General features: G+C 62.1%; 1 protein-coding gene across 1 annotated transcript in view; it reads right to left on the bottom strand.

Annotated features, from left to right (window-relative positions):
- Positions 1 to 17,242, bottom strand: part of PRRX2 (paired related homeobox 2) — a 40,813-nt gene extending 23,571 nt beyond the window's left edge. The window contains exon 1 of the mRNA XM_042965005.1: positions 16,954 to 17,242. Within this exon, the coding sequence (XP_042820939.1) occupies positions 16,954 to 17,242 (289 nt within the window). The remainder of the gene's footprint in view (positions 1 to 16,953) is intronic.
- Positions 17,243 to 19,421: the final 2,179 nt, after the last annotated feature.

The following is a 19,421-nucleotide window of genomic DNA, read 5'->3' as shown; positions in this document are numbered from 1 at the left end:
TTCAAACAGCCCTCCTTCACTCCCCGGGACCCTTCCGGCCCTCGAAGCCCTTTCTCACCCACCCTTAGAGACGGTGCAAGGGGGATCCGGTCATCGACTGGCTTTACGAAAGGGGAAAGAGCCCGGGAGAGTTGACGTGGGCCGCCCAAGTTTGCCCAGCTGGGATCTGAGCTCGAGTCTGCCCGCCCTTAGCTCCTGGGCCGTGCTACCTTCCTGCTTCCCATCTCAGGTGGGTATAAGAAGACGGCCATCCTGGCTGGGTGCTTAGGATGATTCCATGGGCTCGGGCACAGCGGCCAAGGCGGCCTGCAAATCAGGCTGCTGGTTCTGCCACCTCGGCAAGTCAGTTCGTCGTTCCGCGCCTCAGTTTCCCTGTGCGCACAGCACACCTCTCAGGGACTGTTGTGAGGGTTCCGTGGGGTGATGCCCGGAAGGCGGTCGAGATATGGGACCCGCAGGTGTCACCACGGCTGACAAGCATGCGTCCGGCCCTCTGTACCCCTCACCGGTCCAGAGGGGGGGCAGTCGTACAGGCCAAGCTCCCTGCCGAGCCACGAGGCCCATCTTTGCCCCCTCCCTTCCACGAAGCATCCTTGAATGCCGAGGGCAGCCCACTCGGAGTCTGGCAGCCTCCCAGGACTGAGAAAGCAACCTGCTCCCCACCCCCATCATATGTCCCCAATCCCCCCGCTGCCGCAGGGGGGGGGCTGCGCTGCGGGTGGCTGTCCCTCAGCCGGCACCAATCAAATATGGAAAAGAGTCCGCCACAGGTTGGGCACATCTGCTTAATTCTACCCTAACCAGGGCCTGGCCCCCACCTGGGCAGCTCTGATTTCATTAGCATCTTGCCGAGACCCTCTCCCGCCACCAGACCCACGGGGGGCCTGGCTAGAACTCTTTTCCACCTTGCCCAACCCAGTCTTCACCTCTCACCTGGGGCACCACTTCCCGTGGGAACCCTCCCCTCCCCAGCCCAGAAAAGCTTGGGGACCTGTCTGCCTCCCCCCACCGCTTCACCATCACTGGTTAAGCTCCCTGGGACGGCACCAGCCTGTTTCCCTCTGTCCCTGTCCAGGGTCATCTGCTTTGACAATGGTGCCTGGCGCTAGGTAGGTGCTCAATAAACACCGGATGAATTAATGAATGACTCACAGCCCAGCTCCGTTTAGCCTTTAGAGCCACAATGTCTAGGGCCCAGGAGCTTTTTTTAAGAGCCCAGGAAAATGAAAGATGTGAAATACAGTTTTTTTTTTTAAGTTTATTTATTTATTCTGAGAGAGAGAGAGAGAGGGCACAAATGCGGGAGGGGCAGAGAGAGAGGGAGACACAGAATCCGAAAGCAGGCTCCAGGCTCCGAGACATCAGCACAGAGCCCGACGCGGGGCTCGAACCCACGAACCTTGAGATCATGACCTGAGTCGAAGCCTGACGCTTAACTGAGCCACCCAGGCGCCCCTGCGATAGAGTTTTCTATAGAGGCTCCAGGATCCAATGTGGAAGGGTCATTAACAAATGGGGGAGGGCACATTGACCGCACATGACGGCAGGTCAGCCGGACAGGCAAAGTCCGCCACCGCTCTCGGCTGTGGATAAAGGGTACTTGCCATGGAGTCTTTGCTGTCATGGGAGGGGGACACCGCTACCGGAAGGGGGTCCTATGTCCAGCAAGACCCTGACAGCCCCAGCTGCCAGGCGAGGGCAGTGACAGCCCCCTTCTGAAGCTACCTCCGTGTCTTCCTGCCACCAGCCTTCAGCCCAGGACACAGAGTGTTCAGATTCTGCAGGCACTGCACAGACCCACGTGGCCAAATGGACTCACTCGGCCCCAAGAGGGGGGAGCACGGGGCCTCAGTGACACGGCTGCCTGTCCTGCTGGAAGGGGACAGGACGGCAGAAGGGTGGCCCTGGTGCCACCTGGAGAGACACTGGTTGCTTTGAGGGTCACGGTTGAGACACGAGGTCCAGCTCCTCTAAACACGGGCTGGGTGACCTCGGGAAAGTTACTTGACCTCTCTGAGCCTTGGCTTCCTCGTCTCCAAAGCGGGCACATAAAGGCCCCTCTGTGAGTATTAGGTGAGATAATACATGCCAAACAAGCACAGCAGGCCCCCCGTGCTATTTGGGGAACGCCTCCTTGTAAGTGCAAGCTCTGTTGTGTCGGGCTGCACCCCTCTGGAGGACCGGCCTCCTTCCTTTCGTCCTGGCCCAGAGGGTTTGGGCGAAGCCTCTACCCACACAGCCCAGCCCTCGGCCAATCGGCACGAAGCCCCTCTGTGATTGGTTCGGACGTGGGCAGGGACCCAGTCCTGGCAGAGCAAGACCCTGGGGTGAGCGATGCTGGCCGCTCCATTGTTGAAGCCCTGGATGGAGCCGGGCCTGAAGTCCCGCCCTGCATTTTTGAGTTACGCACATCAGCACATCACGATCTTGCTTTCGCCTAAGCTCCTCGCTCAGGGCCAGTTTTCTCTCCGTTGTGGGTGACCGCACTGACTAGCACACTGCTGGAGCCTCACCTACATCCCTAGCCTAGCAGCACGAGGGCGGCGGGCCCCCCCACGAGGGGAACCCCCTTCCTCCAAGTACAGCACCGGAGAGACCTGTGGACCCGCCTTTGGCAACCCGCCTCCTCTGCTCGTAGCCCTGCCCCTGCCACGTGGGCGGTCGCAGACCCCTCTCCCAGCTACGGTGGGCCCGGGATCTTTGCAGCCTGTTCGGAGGGGCTCTCGTGAGCCACAGCTCGCACCACGGGGAGGGCAGGGATCCCCCTGCCAGGGGCTGGCTGTGCAGTCCTGGGACGGCAACTCCCGTCTCTGAGCCGCGGAGCCCCCCCCCCCCCCCCCGTGCTTCTCAACTCGGCGGAATTTACTGGCACTGGACTCAATTCCCCGTCTGTGTCATTATCAGTTAATTGCCTGTCTCCCGTTACCTGGAAGCCGCTAAAGGCTGACGGCTGGATGTCTGCCCCGTGGCTGCACATCGCATGGGGCTCAAGAAGTATATGTTGAGTAGAGGAACCTCCACTTCTCACCTGTAAAATGGGAGTGTTGACAGCCTCCTGTAAAGACGGAGGTGCGGGGGGGGATGTGTGCCCTGGGCTTAGGCCTGGGTGACAGCTTCCTCTGGTGGGGGGGTGATTTGTCACTCTTATGAAGGGGGTCCCCGCAGGGGCTCTCTGTGGACAGTGACGTCACCCAAAGGAGCGAGGTTGATGGCTCGCCAGAGCAGGGCCAGGAGCGGCCTGGGGGGGTGGGGTGCCCACCGCGGAGACCTCGGCCTGTTGTTTGCATGTCCCCTCCTCTCCCGCCCCTGCCAGGGCCAGCAGACAAGGGGAACAGACGAGCCCCGACTCCCCCTGCCCTGCCCACGGTGGGGCTCGGGGTGGGCAGAGAGCTGTTGCCTTACTATGGAGCTAGTCTGGGCTGCGACAGTTTCTGTCCCTTGCTGGGGAGAAGAGGGACCCTAGGGACCGGCAGATGCCGGGGTGGGGCGGGTTCCTCCTCCCATTCTCTCAGGGCCCCGCATGTGAGACGCTAATTACAGCAATGGCAGTAATGATGGAGCACAGCCTAAGCGCTTCCCAACTCTGCGTCCCCACAACCCACTTGTCACTATCCCCACTTTGTGGATGGAGAAACTGAGGCCCGAAAGGGAAAGCCCTTCGCCCCAGAGAGCCGTCTGGGGTTGGTCGGACTCACTGGCCCCCACTCTGGACCTCCTCTCCCTGGGGCCCTTTGGACACACAAGGAGGCCACCAGGCTGCAGGCTTGGCTACGAACTCCTCAGAACTTCTGCCTTCCTGACGGGGGTGGGGGGGGGCATGCATGTCAGAGACCTGCCTGCACCGGGGGGAAGGTAGAGACGAAAATCTGCCGTGCAGAGGACACCGGTTTGAAGAAAGCAGCGAACATTCTTCACGATCCGCTGAGCCCAAGAAGCTACTATGGAACTCTCCAGAACCCTGAGGCTCTTCTGTGGGGGCTCCGGGTTGACCCCTGGGTGCCGAAGGAGACGCACCCCGCCTCCGGCCCCTTTGGAATGGGACTGGCCCAGCTCTCCTCCCTCCTCCCTGACTGGGGCTCCCTCCCATGCCGTCTGCCCTGTCCACGGACCCACTCTTCACTTAGATTTCCATCCGGGTCTGGTTTTTCAGGGGTGGAGGGAGGAGAGGGTTTAGGGAGAAGCTGAGAGCTGGCAGCCGGCAGACGTAAATCTGGTACCTTCTTTTCTTGGTCCCCCAAGCTCTGTGAATTTCCCCCTGCCATCTGCCCCCATGAACTTGGGGGTGCCTGATCATCACAGAACTTGCTTCCGGTGGGCAGCAGGAAACTGGGGTCCTGAACAGAGAAAGGAGCCCGCATCGAGATCAGCTTTCCCACGAAGGCAAACACCGTGTCTAACCCAGCTCTGCTGGAGCCCTCGGATCAGTTGAGAGTGTGTGTGTGTGCGTGCGTGTGTGTGTGTGTGTGCGCACGCGCACACACACACACACACGCACGCACACACACACACACCTGTTCTAGATATGTGGCAAGAACCCATCCGTAATCCCTGAGGGAGCATATCTGAATATCTCAGCCTTCCTCCCTGAGCCATTTTATGCACAGACCTTCAGAAGTGGCAATTGATCTCTCATTTGAATTTTTAACCTCAAATGCCACATTATAAACATACTTGCGTTGTGTTTTATAGACGGCATTTGTCATGAAATTATACGTATATATACAATATGGGCCACGGGAAATAAAGCAAGAGGCTCGCTCTGCACGGGAACAAGCAGTCCGTATCAGCCAGGCTGGGGCTGCAGCAAATCCATGCCGTCCTTCCAGAGAGAGGACCCCAGGTCACCAGGCAGGGCTGGGCAGGGGCAGTGGGGCTTGGGTCCTGCGGGTGTGTTGGGGGGGGCACCCAGAGCTGGATAATCTGTCCCCTCTTTGGAAAGCATAGTTAGATCCCAGCAAAGGCCGCCAGAGCCAGCTCCTGGGACCCAGAACTCTGTTCCTGATCTCAGCTCTTTTTCCCGTGGGGCCTCGGGAAACTTCTCCCTCCTTGGTTTCTCCATCTGTGGGAGGGCTTGGGAGTCCTAAACTGGGCTGCTTCCTCCTCCCACGCGGCAGAGAGAGCGAACGCGAAAACAAATTGGCCAGGGGGGCAGAGCACTGAGCCCCGAGCTGCTTGATTTCACCAACTCCTCAGAACAATCCAAGCTCCGGCTGCTATCGTTATGCCCATTTTGCAGACGCAGAACATGAGGCTCAGGGAAAGAAGGCACTTTCCCAAGATCGTCAGAGATCGGGGGGTGAGGCTGGGGCCAGAATCCCACAGCCAGGCCAGACCCCACCAGCGACATGTCCGGCCCCTGACAAGGCAGGGGAGCCACTGGGACCAGCTGTCTGTTTCTATGCCGGTGTCGCCATGGAGCCACACAGGGGTCCAGGGAGGCTGTCCCTGTCCCAGGGTCGAGCTGGAGCCTCTGTTCTCTCCCATAAGCAAAGTCTGGAGAGGCTGGACGAGGTCGGAGTGAGCACAGCCCCAGGGGCCCTGGGCCAGCCAGGCTGAGAAACATGCTGAGAGCAAGGGCCTCAGACCCGGGACCCCCGTGTCCTCAGTACATAGCTCATCTTTCTGGGCCTCAGCCTCCCCGTCTGGAAAACAGGGCCAGAAGACTACCTTCCTCCTAGAGTCTCCGGGAGGGATTGATGAGAGGAACCACGGAGGGTTGAGCAAACAGCAGGTGCACGATAGATGGTCCGGACTGGTGGATGATCGTGATGAACATGAACATGCCCACAAATCAGCCGGCCCCACTGCCCCGACCCAGCCACGAGCACCCCAGGTCCCCTCCGTCCTTCCAGGGATTTGCGGCTGGACGGCCTGGGCCGACCTTTCGCCTTGTTAACGGACCCGCGGATGAAGCTTCGATCTCAGGATTGTTGCAAAGTCTCTCCTCCCCGACTCGGGATCCCAGATCTCGGAGTGACTGGGCCCTGGGCAGCCAGTTAGGGCTTGTGGTCAGCTCCTTTGGAGACAGGGGCACCCTGGGCGCTCTGGGCAGCCAGGCCACCTGCTGTTCCCAAGTGAGCCGCTCATATCCCACACGACAGGCTCACTGGCTCACCAGGAGAGCTCCTGGGGAGGCCCTGGGTGCTCTGGATACTCCAGGCACCCACAGACGAGCAGGAAGCGTTCTCACCGCTCCTCATACAAAAAACGGCGGGTCTTGGGTCAGGCCTTGCTCGCTGGCCCACCGCCACGGGGCTCCCTCACACCCCTCTGCTCCTGGAACAGCCGATCTCTTTCCTACCTCTGAGCCTCTGTATCTGCTATTCCCGCCACCCGAGACACCCTTCCCCCACCTCTTCTTCTGGCTAACTCCACTCATCCTTTAGGTACAGTCTGAAATTCCGCCTCCTCCAGGAAGCCTTCCCAGAACCTCCAGGCCAGGTAGGGGGCCCCTTTATCTGTCCTCAGGGCAGCCAGGACATCTTCGTGGCGGGGACCACACTTCCCTTGATCCCGCTGGGACCCCAGGACCTAGCCCACCGCCCGACATGGAGTAGGTGCTCGACAAATATTTGTGGAAGGAGGGAGGGAAGCGTTCACGGGATGCCTCCCCCATTCTCTTCCTCCCTTGAGAGAGAAATCAGCCCCTCGAAAAGGCCGCCCTCTTGGGAGCTCTGCTCGGCCCGGACTCGAGTTCACGGCAACAGCAACGATCGCCTTTCAACAGCGACCTCGCTTTCGGCCACGTTAGATCTTCGCCTTTTCCTCTTCCCTTCCCAGTGAAACCAGAGCAGTCCAATTTTACTTCTTGTCTCTAGCAATTTCCCGCTTCGAGCCCTGACACTCGCCCTGCCTGGGGGTCAGCCTGGGGTTGTGATGGCAGGGCAGACGGCTCTGGGGGAGGGGCCGGCCTTCCCGGGGAAAACACGACGTGTCTGGGAAACACGAGATTCCCAAAGGCTGGGGTCCCTTCCTGGCCCCCCCCGACCCGGGCCCCCGGCCCCAGCCCCTGCGTCGCAGCACAGTCCGGAGTCCCCCTGCCTGACCGCTGGGGGCGAGGCTCTGCACAAGGGTGTCCCTGGAAAAGCAGCGCCCTCCTCAGGGGCACTGCAGAGGTTTCCAGGTGAGAACCAGGAAGATGGGAGACACAGTCCCTCCATGTCAGGGCTGCTTGCAGCGAGAGGACCCTTTGACTCCTTGGCCACCTGGGGGCCCGGCAGGGGGTGACCAGCCTTGTCCCTAAGCTCTGGGGATCACCGCACATTTCCTCAGCGGCTTTGGGCCACCTCGCTCTGCCTTTCTGAGCCTCAGTTTCCTCATCTGCAAGATGGGGATAATGCTCCCCTGCCCTCCTAAGGCCGCTGAGAGAATTCAGCAGCGGGCTGCACGTGAAGTGCTGTGCTGAGCCAGGCAGGTGGGGACGGCCGGCTGAGACCGCAGGCCGCGACCCTGCCTTCGCGCTCCCCTCCCCGGTGAGGGACCAGGGCTCCCCCGTCCCCCTGGTGTTTTCTCCCCGCACAACGTCTCGGAACAACACCACGTGTGCCCTGAATGAACGGGCAAATTAACGCGCCCCAGCCCGTCACCTTGCAACCCCAAAGCAAGGCATATCTTAGAGAGGGGCGGGGAGGGCTGGGGCTTAACGGTCTCTTCGGGGGACGACGAGAAGACCTGTTTTCTGTAGCTTCACCATGACGGGAAACAGGGGACAAAGTGCCAATCTGTCTCTTCTCCCACCGTTGGGCTGTTTTCCCGGACGGCCCTCCCTCGGTCTGGGAAGCGGCCAGAAGATGATGCTCCGGGTCCCGGGAGGGGGGTGGCGCTCAGGTCTCCCGGCCTCCGTCTGGGCATCCACAGGCCCCTCTGCCTTCCGGGCCCGTGCGGTTAGTGGTGGGGACTCTGAGGGGACGTGGGGCCTCCGCGAGGGCAGGGCCGGCCTGTGCTGTCTCGGGCCTCGCTTCTCCGCCCCCTGTGTAACCCCAGGCTAGTCGCTTGACCCCTCGGAGCCTCCGTTTCCCCGACGGTAATCAAAGCAGCCGACACCCTTGCTGGCCACCTCACGCCACGTATCCCCCGCCAGCCAGCTCTCGTGTTTCCCCAGATCTGTGAAACGTGCCGAGGCCACACGGCTGGCGGGGGGTGGGGGGGAGGACCCCGCTGCACTGTCCACCCCCCACCCCTGCAAACACACCTTCGGATGACTGCTTCTCATCAACAGGGAGAGAGTCAGAGGAAGGAAAGGCGGAGAAGGAATCCCCCGGGCCGCACAGGGTGCAGGGGCCCAGGAGAGACGGGGGACGGGTGCCCGGCTCCCCCGAGGGCCCTGCGACCCCCCCTGGGGAGGGGGGCGGCCAGAACCCGAGCCCTGATCGGCCTGGCTGCCCGCTGGCTGGACCGGCCGCCCGCAACAGCATCTTGAGAACATTAGGGGCTGCTGTTAACAGATGTTTTCTGTTACGTGTTATTTGTTAGTCTAATGAAAAGAGGTGCACTGGCTTTCAAGACCTCGGCGTTCCGCGGGGGTTTTATATGGGAGGCCGGGGCGCGGAGCTCTGGCGGCGGAGAGGCCCAGACCCCTGCCAGGCGCGCCCGGCGGCTCGCGCTTTGATTCCGAGGTTTGCAGCCATCCGCGTGGTTAATTCCAGCTCTGGTTAAATGTCACTTTTAATAACGCCATCTCTGGCGTGGAGATGTCTGTGCCCACGGCAGGAGGGGAGGATGGACCGGGAGGTGGGATGGGGGGGGGGCCAGGTGGCCGCCCTCCTGGGGCCCCCCGGGGACCCACCCCCGCGAGGGAGAGCCGCGGGCGGGCGGGACGCCGGGAGGGGGTTTTGAGGGTTCGGTGGTGCCCGCCACTCTAACGTGCACCCCCTAATGCACGTAGAAGTGTGTGGGAACCTGTTAAATGCAGGTGCCCGGGCCCACGGAGCACCATTCCACGGGCTGGGGTAGAGCCCAGGAACATGCCTTTCAACCGGCTGCCCAGGTGCGTCTTTCTGGGGCCACATGTTGACCCACAGCTGGGTCCAAACCCCCTCAGACCAGCGACAGGCCACGTCCAGGGCCCCACCTACGACCCCCTGAGCAGCAGTGTCACAGACGTGACAAACCTTCACCCGGTCGGGTCTCAGGCGACCAAGACGCTTTGCTCAGGGCCCGCTGCGGAAGCTCCCAGGGGTGCCTGTCCCGGCCTCCTCCCCTTTCCCCACACCAAGGAGCTTCCCCAAAGACCACGGTCCCCCCCTGGGCCGCCAGGTCCGAGCTTCTTGGCTTCTCTGTCACGCCTCGTCCCCCACCGCCCCCCAAACTGGAAGGTCCCAACTGCCCCTCCCATGCACAGAAAAGCAGAATGGATCACAAAGAGGGACCAAAAATAATGCCTTCCAGAGCCCGCTTCATCTTTTAGGATGCAATAAGATATCGCCGGCTGTAAAGTACCCCATGTGGACGGCGCCTGTCATCACGGTGGCCCCTCAGAGCCAGGCTGGGGACAGGCAGCTTCCCAGATGTGGAAGGGACACAGAGCAAGGGGCCAGACTCCCAGCGGCGGTGACAGCATCTGGGTGGTTCCGCGACCTGATTCCCAGGACATCTTAAGATGCCACGACTCCTGGGCTCTGGCTGGGGGCGGGGTGGGGGGGGTGGGGGCTCTGCCCCTGCCATTGCCAGCAAGCCCACGTTCCCAGGGAGGCCGCAGCTCCTTCCTGGCAGCAGCCCTGGATGGGGAGCACCCTGCCTCCTGCCCCCTGCCCCCTGTGCCCTCGCCTACCCCCCAGAGCACCCTGTCTGCTCAGCACGGGAGCCCGTGCAATGACTTTCCCCACCTCTGTCTAAACAGGAAGCTCCCACGGTGCTCTCCTACTCACCACCTCACAAAAGGCACTTAACCCTTGGCCCGTTCCAGAGCCTTCTGGCCGCTCACTGCTCACTGGCTGCCTGCGGCCGCCCTGCCCACTAAGAGCCTGGACGCGATCGCTGGGGCCAGGCTGGAGCCCTGGCGGAGGGGCGTGAGCGTTGTGGGCGTGAGTGTGTGCGCGCACGTTCGTGTGTGTCGATGAGGGGGTGTGTGCGAACGAGTGGGCTTGTGTGTACGGACGCGAGTGTGGGTGGGCGTGAGAGGGTTTGTGGGTGCGAGTGTGTGTGTGCAGGGCGGGGGGGGGGGGGCGTCTCTGTGTCTGAAACGGAGGCAACGGAGGCAACCGGACGGTCCTGTCACGAGTAAATGGGTTTCTGGGCAACTTGTACAACCGGCCGCTCTGGGCCAGTGCCTCTAAGCTCACTGGGCTCTAATCCAAAAGCCTGGGCGGGTGGTAGGGGCTCGAGGCCTGACACACAGTGGGCACTCAGAAAACGACTGTGGAATGAATGAATGAATGAATGAGTATGGGAGCTGCGGTCAACTAGGAAAGGGGGCCGTCCTATTGATGTTCCTCAGAGTCAAGGACCCTCCACTGCTCTCCTGTGTCCGGGAGGCTGGAGATAGGCCTGCGGAGGGTGGGATAGGCCATTCTGGATGTTTCTGGGCAGGAGAGGGTCCCCCACTAGGCTCACACCTTCCCAAACCTCCCAAGCTGGGCGGCCCCCCAACACTGCCAGGATTGCTCGTCTCCCCCAGGCCGGGCTGCTGAAAAGACCCCTCCACAGGCTGCCTCATGCCCCCTGAGTGCGGCCTGGGAGTGGCCATCCCCGGCTGGACCAGCCCGCGTTCTGGGGGCTCCGGGGATGGCTTTAGGCAGTGGTGGAGAACAGGGCCTTCAGAACTGGACAGACCTGGGAAGCTTCACGGGAAGCTGTGACTTGGCGAGTGGCTCATCTCCCTCGTGTAAAATGGGGATGGGGGGCCGCCTGGGTGGCTCTGTTGGTTCAATGTCCGACTTCGGCTCAGGTCACGATCTCACGGTTTGTGGGTTCGAGCCCCGCGTCGGGCTCTGGGCTGCCGGCTCGGAGCCTGGCACCTGCTTCGGATTCTGTGTCTCCCTCTCTCTCTCTCTCTGCCCCTCTCCCATGCGCACTCTCTCTCACAAATAAACATTTAAAAAAAGATTGGGGGTACTAAAAAGACCCACTTCCGTGGTTGGTGGGGAGACAACAGGGGTGAGGCGGGTAGAGCCCTGGCTGGCACGCGGTGAGCACTCAGCGAACGTGCCTCTCAGGGCCGCTGGCCACGGTCACGGCCTCACCGGCACGTCCCCTCTCTCTACTCCCGCAACCGACTTCTCACTCCAACTCCAGGGCAACCCCAGGCCAGGTCCCGACCCTGACGTGCCGTGTGTCGGATGTGTTCAGGGGACCCGCCGGCTCCCCGTTAATCACCCCCCAAGATTCATTTCCATCGGGGGTCAGCCACTGTCCTTTGGGTCTTAGACACCACGACCGCCCCTCAGGTTTTGCCTCACCCCATTTGACCCCACGTCCCCGCCTAGGACGAGCCACTGGAAACCCTCCTTTGTCTTCAGAAGTTTAGAAACCCTGAACACGGCACAGGGCCTACCCCCACAGCCCCACTCTGTGCAGCCCTCAAGGCCTAGCCCTTCCCACCTCTCCATCCCTTTAGTTCCCCAAACAAATCCCGCCCCTCCCTTCCCAGCTGGGAGGCCTTGGGCAGGTTGCTTTGCCTCTCTGGGCCCCCTCAAAATACGGATGGTAAATCACTAGCCCTGCCTGATTCCCAGGGCAGGCGTGGGCATCCCAGTGAGCTGCCATGGAGGCCCTTTATTGAGAACCTACTATGTGCTGCCTCCCGCACCCACTCAGGGCGCCCCGCACCTACAGGGACATCAGGTCCGTTCTCCCCCTGTCGTCTTTGGCAATGCCTTCAGGGCCTCAAGTGTGGTGTGCAAACAGGCATTCTCACCACTGCTCCAAAACTACTTTTCCAGAATCTTCCGTGAGGGAACAACGACCTCTCGGGCCCTGTTGAGCTTCTGCCCTTACGGGGTGCTAGCGGGTCCGAGGGTCCCGTGCCATACCCCAAGCTCCAGGCAGATGATTTACTAGAGGACCAAGACGACCCTGGAACCTAGAGGACAATGAACTAAACAGGGAGTGCCCACCCCACTGACAAAAAGCCAGAGACGCGCCCCTCCCGCCAGCCCGGCCGACCCAGCAGTTCTCAAACTGGATTCCCCTGGGCTCCCAGCTTCTAGGCCTGGCTCTTCAGCATCTCGCTCACCCTCCTCTCTCCCTACCCGGGGCATAGGCTGGGGGGCTGCTCTCACCAGGCCCTGCCAGGATCCAGACCCCAGAGACTCCACGTTCCTGCGCGTTTTCTCAGCCTGGATCAAATCACGATGAAAGGCGGGAGGGGCCCCTCCAACATCTGGGCACTGCCTCCCCCTTTCAGGTGGGAACTGAGCCCAGAGAAGGGATGTGACATGCCCAAGGTCACACACGGAGGGGGCAGCAAAAGCCAGGGCTCCCACTGCAGACGGCTCTGCCCCCGCCCTCCCACCCCCCAGGACCCCCTTGAAATGGATGCCAGGAAAGGAAGGCCAGAGGGAAGAAGGGTAGGCTCTAGGCCCCCCGGGGGGCTCAGTTGGTTGGGCGATCGACTCTTGGTTTCGGCTCAGGTCATGATCTCACGGCTTCGTGAGTTCGAGCCCCGGGTCGGGCTCTGCACCAAGAGCACGGAGCCTGCCTGGGATTCTCTCTCCCTCTCTCTCTGCCCCTCCCCTGCTCACTCTCTATCTCTCTTTCAGAATAAATACATAAACGTTAAAAAAAAAGGAAAGGAAAGCAGGGATTTGAAAAGGTATTTGCACACCGTACTCACAGCAGCATTTGTCACGACAGCCAAAAGGTGGAAAACATCCACGTGTCCACCGACACATGAACGGATGGTCAAAACGTGGCACGTGCGAGCGCGCGCACACACACACACACACACACGCACACGCACTCAGCGAAATACTGCTCAGCCGTAAAAAGAAAGGAGATTCTGACCCACGCCTACGACATGGACGTACCCAGAAGACATCCTGCTAAGTGTCACAAAAGGGCGAACGTCGTAAGCTCCCGCTTACGTGAGGTCCCTAGAGTTGTCAGATTCAGAGAGACAGAGAGGAGAGTGGGGGGTGGGGAGTCAGTGTTTCAAGGGGGCAGAATCTCGGTCTGGGACGCTGAGAAAGTTCTGGGGACGGGCAGCAGTTGGCGGCTGAACAACGGCGTGAATGCGCTGAGCGCCCCTGAATGGCTAAAGGGCTGAATCTTGGATACATTTCGCTACAATAAAAGTTTTAAGAATTGAAGGCAGGTCGGCCAGTCTCTAGAACTCAGGGGTCCCTTCAGGTCCACTACTCCGGGGAAGGGGCAGGCCCCCACCCTAAACCAGGTTCACCCTTGGCCTCCTGGCCCCCCATTAGCAGATGTGGCTGAGGGAGCCCAGAACCCCCCACCTGGGGCTCCAGCCCACCCTCCGGCCCAGCCTGTGCCCTCAGCCTCCAAGCACCCGGCTGTCCTGAATCTCCGGGCAGTGGACCCTCGTGGTCCTGAGGTCTCCAAACCAGGTACCAGCCAGATGGCTTTGGGGGGGGGGGAGGGCTCCCAGGCTGGGGGCCTCACCCGGCTGGCTCCAGGGGCCGTGTTTATTTTCACAGTGTGTCCGCATCCCTGTTTCCGCCCTGCCCACAGGAGGGAATGCTTTAAAGAAAATCTCAGTTATTAATGTGGTTTCTTTTGTTGTAAGTCACTGCAAAGACAGCAAACGAGGGTTTATTTTCCTAACGTGCTTGGCATAGCTCAGCGCCCGGCGCAGACCTCAGCGTTTGATTTGGGAGGGACACGAGACCCTGCTTTGCTCTGAGTCACCAGCAAAGCCACAGCCTTCCCGGCCAGTTCCGGGGACGCCTGCTCTGGGAAAATCACTGGCGAGGCTCGGCTACATCTACTGGTGGCTTTGTGAAAACAAAAGAGAAGAAAAAAAAATTTTTTTTTAATTTTGAGCCTGCTCTCCTGGCAGACTGAAAATGTATCAATTTTCTAACTCATGAGTTTCTCCATTAGCCCTTAATTTTTAATGGGGGGGGGAACATCTCTCTTTGGTGTCAGTTGTTTTCTTTGGACCCAGAAACAGCTCCAGAAGCCACAGGAAAACCCACTTCTGAGCATGGGCAAATCTTCGGCGAGGCGCCAGGGCTCCAGGCGGGCCCAGGACTGGGGGACAAAGTCACAGCCCAGGGCCCCGTGCCTGCTGGCCTGGGGTCTAGAGTCCCGACACCCTAAGGTCTGGTTGCCTATTTAGGAAAGGGGTCTCGTGATGCAGGCTGGGTTCCCCGAGATCCCAGGAGGGAAGGTTCCTTCTCCCCCACTTTGGAGACTTCGAGACTCGGGAATCCACAGTGAGTGGCAGTGGGAGGGGGCACCTGCCTGAGGAGGGAAGGAAATGGAAAAAGAACAGAGCGGCCGGCCTCTGCCCTCTCTCTGCAGGCCCAGACGCAGAGAGCAAGCCGAGGGAGTCTCACGGGCCAGGGGGACAGCCATACAGTGTCCCCTCCCCCCCTGCGTCCCGCCTGCCTCTCCGGGGGGAACTCTGCCCGCAGCGGGCACCCCTGGAATGCGCCCAGTTGGCCCTGGGGAGACGCTTGACTCTATATAAAACATTTGGATTTCATGGACTAGCGATTTGCTTCCAATCTAAGGAATGAGTATAGGGTTACCTCCTTTTAATTTTGCCAAGTAAGGACATTAAAATCAAACAATCTCCAATTATCATCCCCAGTTCATGAAAGAAAGGGCGTTTTAACACCACACGTGAGGGGGAAAGATGGGATCCCCAACACAGAGAAGCCTGGAAACTGAAACGTGTAGCTTCCCGAAGAACCCTCCACGGTGGCCATGCAGGTTTCAGTTTCACAGCTGAGTGGGAGATGCTCGCCTCTGGGGGCCAGACCGCTGCCACCGCTCTTGCCCCACCCCACCCGACCCCACACCCAGTGCGTCCCCTGTCCCCAGGGCCTTGGTGCCCCCAGGGTGCGGAAGCCCCATCTAAGAAAGGAGAGCCCCCCCCCCACCGCGGGCTCTCACTGAGGGTGGCCGGGCTAAGGTGGGCAGGGGGGTGCTGGGGAGGCCCCCTACCCACTGAGCTCCCTGGGGGCTGCCAGCGGCCCTGTCCAGGCACTTGTGTCTGCAGCTGACACAAGGAGTTCTGGGACACCCCCAGAAAAACCCTGCGTTTGGGAAACCTATGCTGTGTCCCAACAGCGGCGATGCCTTCCACCGTCTCTCCCCACGGCTGGGCTGGAAACAGGCACCCAGCCCCTGGCCAGGTCTCGAGGGCAGGAAGCCCGTGCCTCCTTCCTTCTCGCGGCCACTTCTGCGCCCCTCTCTTCTCTCCTGTCCTTCCTTTTGGCCCTTCCTTCTGGGCTTCACCTTCAATTTGCTCCTCCTTCTCTCCCCACCCCCAGCGGGGGTCCCCCATTCGTTCAGGTAAAATCAGAGACCTCTCCTCTCCTCTTAGGGGAAGCCAGCTCAGAGCCAGCCACTCCTCCCAGGAGCCCTGGGGTCCTGCAACGAACTCAGGCTGGCAGAGCCCCTCTCCTCTTGCACCAGAAGGCGCCCACTTTGCCCCCGGCCCAAACCAGACACCTGGCTTCCACTTTTCCATCAGGGAAACCCCAGCTCCCGCGGGTGGGTCGGCCTGCTTTGTGCTCACCCTGGAGGGTGCAGAGAGATGCCGGAAGGCTGTGGCTGGCGGGCCAGTGGACGCCCCCGGGAGGGAGCCAGCAGCGGCCAGACGCGGCTGGCACCAGCTGGGTGCTCTGTGAGGTGCCGCTGGGAGTCAGGCATGCCTCACGTACACACGTGCTCCTGGACAAGGTCTCAGGCGAGGCTGGAGTCACCTCGGTGCCCCCTGCACCTCCTCTCATCTGAAAAGCAGGGCATGTAGCCAGCCAGGGGGGCGGGGGGGGGCACAACTCCCCTGAGACCTGGAGGCTGGTGCAGGAAGTGGGGGTCCCCAGGAGGGGGTGGGAAGGGCTCTTAAAGGGGCCCAGAGCTTCTAGCAGGCCAGCTGGCTCCCCAGAGCTAGGGGACCTGGCTGTGGTCTCAGCCACCCTGGCTACTCTACAGGTTGTAGGACAGCCGTGGGGACTCCCGTCCTTCCTCAGCTCCCACGAGAAACGTCCAGGGCCAGGCACCTTGGCTGTATCTCCATCTCTCCCTCCCCACCCCTCCCGGTCTCACCCAGGGCTCAGGCCCCAGTGATCCAGTACGACTTTCTGAAAAAAGCCACTTGGGTGGGTTGTTTGTTTTTAAAGCCCTTTCCTGATGACCTTTAACCTCGGCAGAGGAGAGAGGCCTCGCTGGCTCCTTAGGGTTGGGCCAGTCCATCTAGGAAGCCGCCGGTGGGGTAAACTGGGGGTGGGGTTGGGGGGGGGCAGGCATCCCCACCCCCGCCAAGGAGCCCATCTTAAGACCTAGCCGCAGCTGGGGTGGGACAGGAGGAAGCGGGGCGGCCTCTGAAACCCAGGCGTGTGACCCGGCTGCCCTGCCCCTCGGAAGCCTCGGTCTCCCCGGCTGTGACTTGGCAGTGATCGCACCCACTTCCCGGGCGACCTGGCGGGGCGGCCGCGAGAGCTGCCCACCCCCCTCCCCCCCCCCACACCGGGCCGGGCACCAAGGCGGCACACGTCCCGGCCGTTCCCACGACCTGCGGCGGCGGCCGTGGCCGAGGGCGGCCGAGCCCCTCCCCGGGTCCAGAGCCCCGGTCCCCGCAGCCCGCCCGATCGCAGACCGACGGCCCCCACCCGGCAGCCGCACCCCCGGCGGGTCCCGCGCCGCGTCCGCGCCCCGACTCCCTCCCGTCCCGGACCCCGCGGAGCGCGCGCCCCCGCGGACCCCGCGCTTCCGTTCCCACGCCCCCCCCCGCCCCCGCCCCGGGCCCCGGCCGCCCCCCCCCTCCGCCCGGGCTCCCCACCCCCCACCCCCCGCCCCCGCCCCCGCCCCGCCCGCACTCACCGTCCTGCGGCGCCGCCTCGCTGCCGCTGCTGCCCCCGGACGGCTCCCGCGCCGCGCCCTCCCGCGCCTCGGCCCGGGCCGCGGGGCGCGCCGCCAGCCGCCCGGCCGCCGCCACCTCCTCCAGGTCCAGGAGGTGGCTCACCGTGAAGTTCTTGCGCGCCTGGGCGCAGTCGCCGGGCCCCAGCGCGGGCGGCGGCGGCGGCGGCGGCGGCGGCGGCCCCGGGCCCAGCGGCGGCTTGTCCAGGGCGAAGGCGGCGGCGGCGGCGGCGGCGGCGGCCGCGCTGTCCATGCCCGCCAGGGCCCCGGGGTCGCCGGCGCGGGTGGCAGGCGCGGGTCGGAGCGAGCGCGCCCCGCGGCCGCCCCGCGCTCGGCCCCGCTCCCCGCCGCCTGCTCGCCCCCCGGCCGCCGCGGCCCGCCCGGCGCTGACGTCGGGGAAGCAAACTTTCTCCCTCCCCTCCGCCGCCTCGCGCTCTCCAAGTTGCTAAAACGCGAGCTCCTCCGGCCGCACGCCCCTTCTTGAAGCAGACCTCGCCCCTGCCTCGCCTCCTCCTCCTCCTCCTCCCCGCGCCGCGCCTCGCCCGCCCCCACCCTGCGGCTGCGGGGAGGGAGGGGGTCCTGCGCCGAGTCCGGCGGGGGGGAGGGAGGGGGAGGGGAGGGGGGGAAGGGGTGTCCTCCCCGCGCCCTCCCCACCCACAATGTAAGGAGTGGGAAAGTTCAGTGTTCGTGGCGGTGGGCGGGGGGGGGGGTTGTAAATCCCCCCCCCCCCGCCTCCATTCACAAAGTCCTCCTCGGGTGGAGGGGGGCGACTCTGAGACAGCTGAGGGGGGCAGGGCCAACTCCCAACTCCACCCTCATCACCCCCCCCCACACCCCCACACTGTGCACCCCAACGCGGTTCCTAATCTTCTGGGAAGAACCCGGGGTCCGTCCTGTTCACTCCACCTGGCGGGAGACCCAGAAAGCAGCACGTTCTCAAGCTTCTGGGGTGTAGGCGCGGGCGGCCCCCAATACACACGCCTCGTAGCCCACCTCCGGGATGCTCCAGGCCCTCCCCGGGGGAAAATCAAGCCGATAGGAAAGAGTTTCCCTCCAGAATTCCTACTTGACGCCCAGAGGACAGACAGCCAGACCACAGCCAGGCTGACAGATGGGTGACAGGGTAAGAGAGCCGCAGGCTGGGGTCTCTGCTCTTGGTTGGTTTTTCAAGGAAAGCCCTCCAGATACCGCAGGTGTCTCCCCGGGGACAGCCGCTTGGAGACCTGGCCCTCTGTCCTCCCTGCCATCCCTGCACGGTGGTAATGTCAGACCAACAAAAATAATAAGCCCGGGGAGAGGGGCGGGAGGGGGGGAGGCCTTCCGCGTGCCCTTCCTGGGCCTCTGCACCCAGCCTGTGCGCACCCCCCCCCGAGAATCTGCAGAACCGGCCACCTGGGTTCTGCAGGAGTCACCCCCACCCAGAGAGAAGGGAGCGACCCCTAAGGTGGGGCGAAGTGTCCCCCAGGTGGTGGTCACCACAGCAATCCACGGAGGTGCACACGTGGGCAGATCGAGGGTTTGGAGAAAATGGGGTTTCTCTTCTTCGGAAAGAACCGGCTGAATGAAATACCAGTCTCCGGGGCGCTCCTGGTGGGGGGGGGGGTTCAGCAGGTGAAATCTAGGGCCTGTGGACCTGGGAAGGGCCCAAGAGAGTATGTAGATCCCATTCCCCGGCATGACAGGTGGGGAAACCGAGGCAGCAAGCGCAGAAGCTCCTTCCGGGGCTGGGAGGACCATGGAAATTGTTCCGTCCGAGCCCTTCCTTTGAAGAGGGGGCCGTGAGGAGTACGGTGGTCGGGTCTCAGTCCCAGTGGCTTCGTCCCTGAGCTCGTCCTTCCATCCTGCACATTCAGAGACATAACGTGCTGTATCTGTGTATGACGGATGGTGTTCGGCCCCCGGCTCCTGGCTTCAAATCCAGACCTTGCACTTCCTCGCCGTGGGCCTTGGCAGTCTGTTTGGACTGCTCCTCTTGGTTATCTCCTCTGTAAAATGGGCTGTTAGGGGGACTAAATAAGTTGATACGGACATCGTGGGGCACCTGCTATCCAGTGAGCACCCAGAGAGCGTCAACAAATTTGTTTTTTTTTTTTTTTTCAGCATTTATTCCTAGAAGCGGTGCAGGGCAGTGATGGCGAAGTCAGACTCCGGAGCTGGAGGGACATGGGCCTGCATCTCTTCCCTGCCGCTTGCTAGCTGTGTGGCCTTGGAAAGGTCACTCAGTAGTTCTCTCTGAGTCTGATCCGTCACCTGTACGTAGGGATAAGAAAAGAGACCAACCCGATACCTGAAGTCTTGTGAGTCGGACACTGTTGCAACTAGGGTCGTCGCTTGTTTTGAAATATTTATTTATTTAGAAAGCGTGAACACGAGCAGGGGGAGGGGCAGAGAGAGAGGGAGACAGAATCCCAAGCGGGCTTCGAGGCACAGAG

Source organism: Panthera tigris, chromosome D4, assembly GCF_018350195.1.
Source record: "Panthera tigris isolate Pti1 chromosome D4, P.tigris_Pti1_mat1.1, whole genome shotgun sequence".
In the NCBI taxonomy this organism is placed as follows: domain Eukaryota; kingdom Metazoa; phylum Chordata; class Mammalia; order Carnivora; family Felidae; genus Panthera; species Panthera tigris.
Note: the sequence above shows the minus strand (reverse complement) of the source record. Positions and strands in the feature narration are given on the sequence as shown.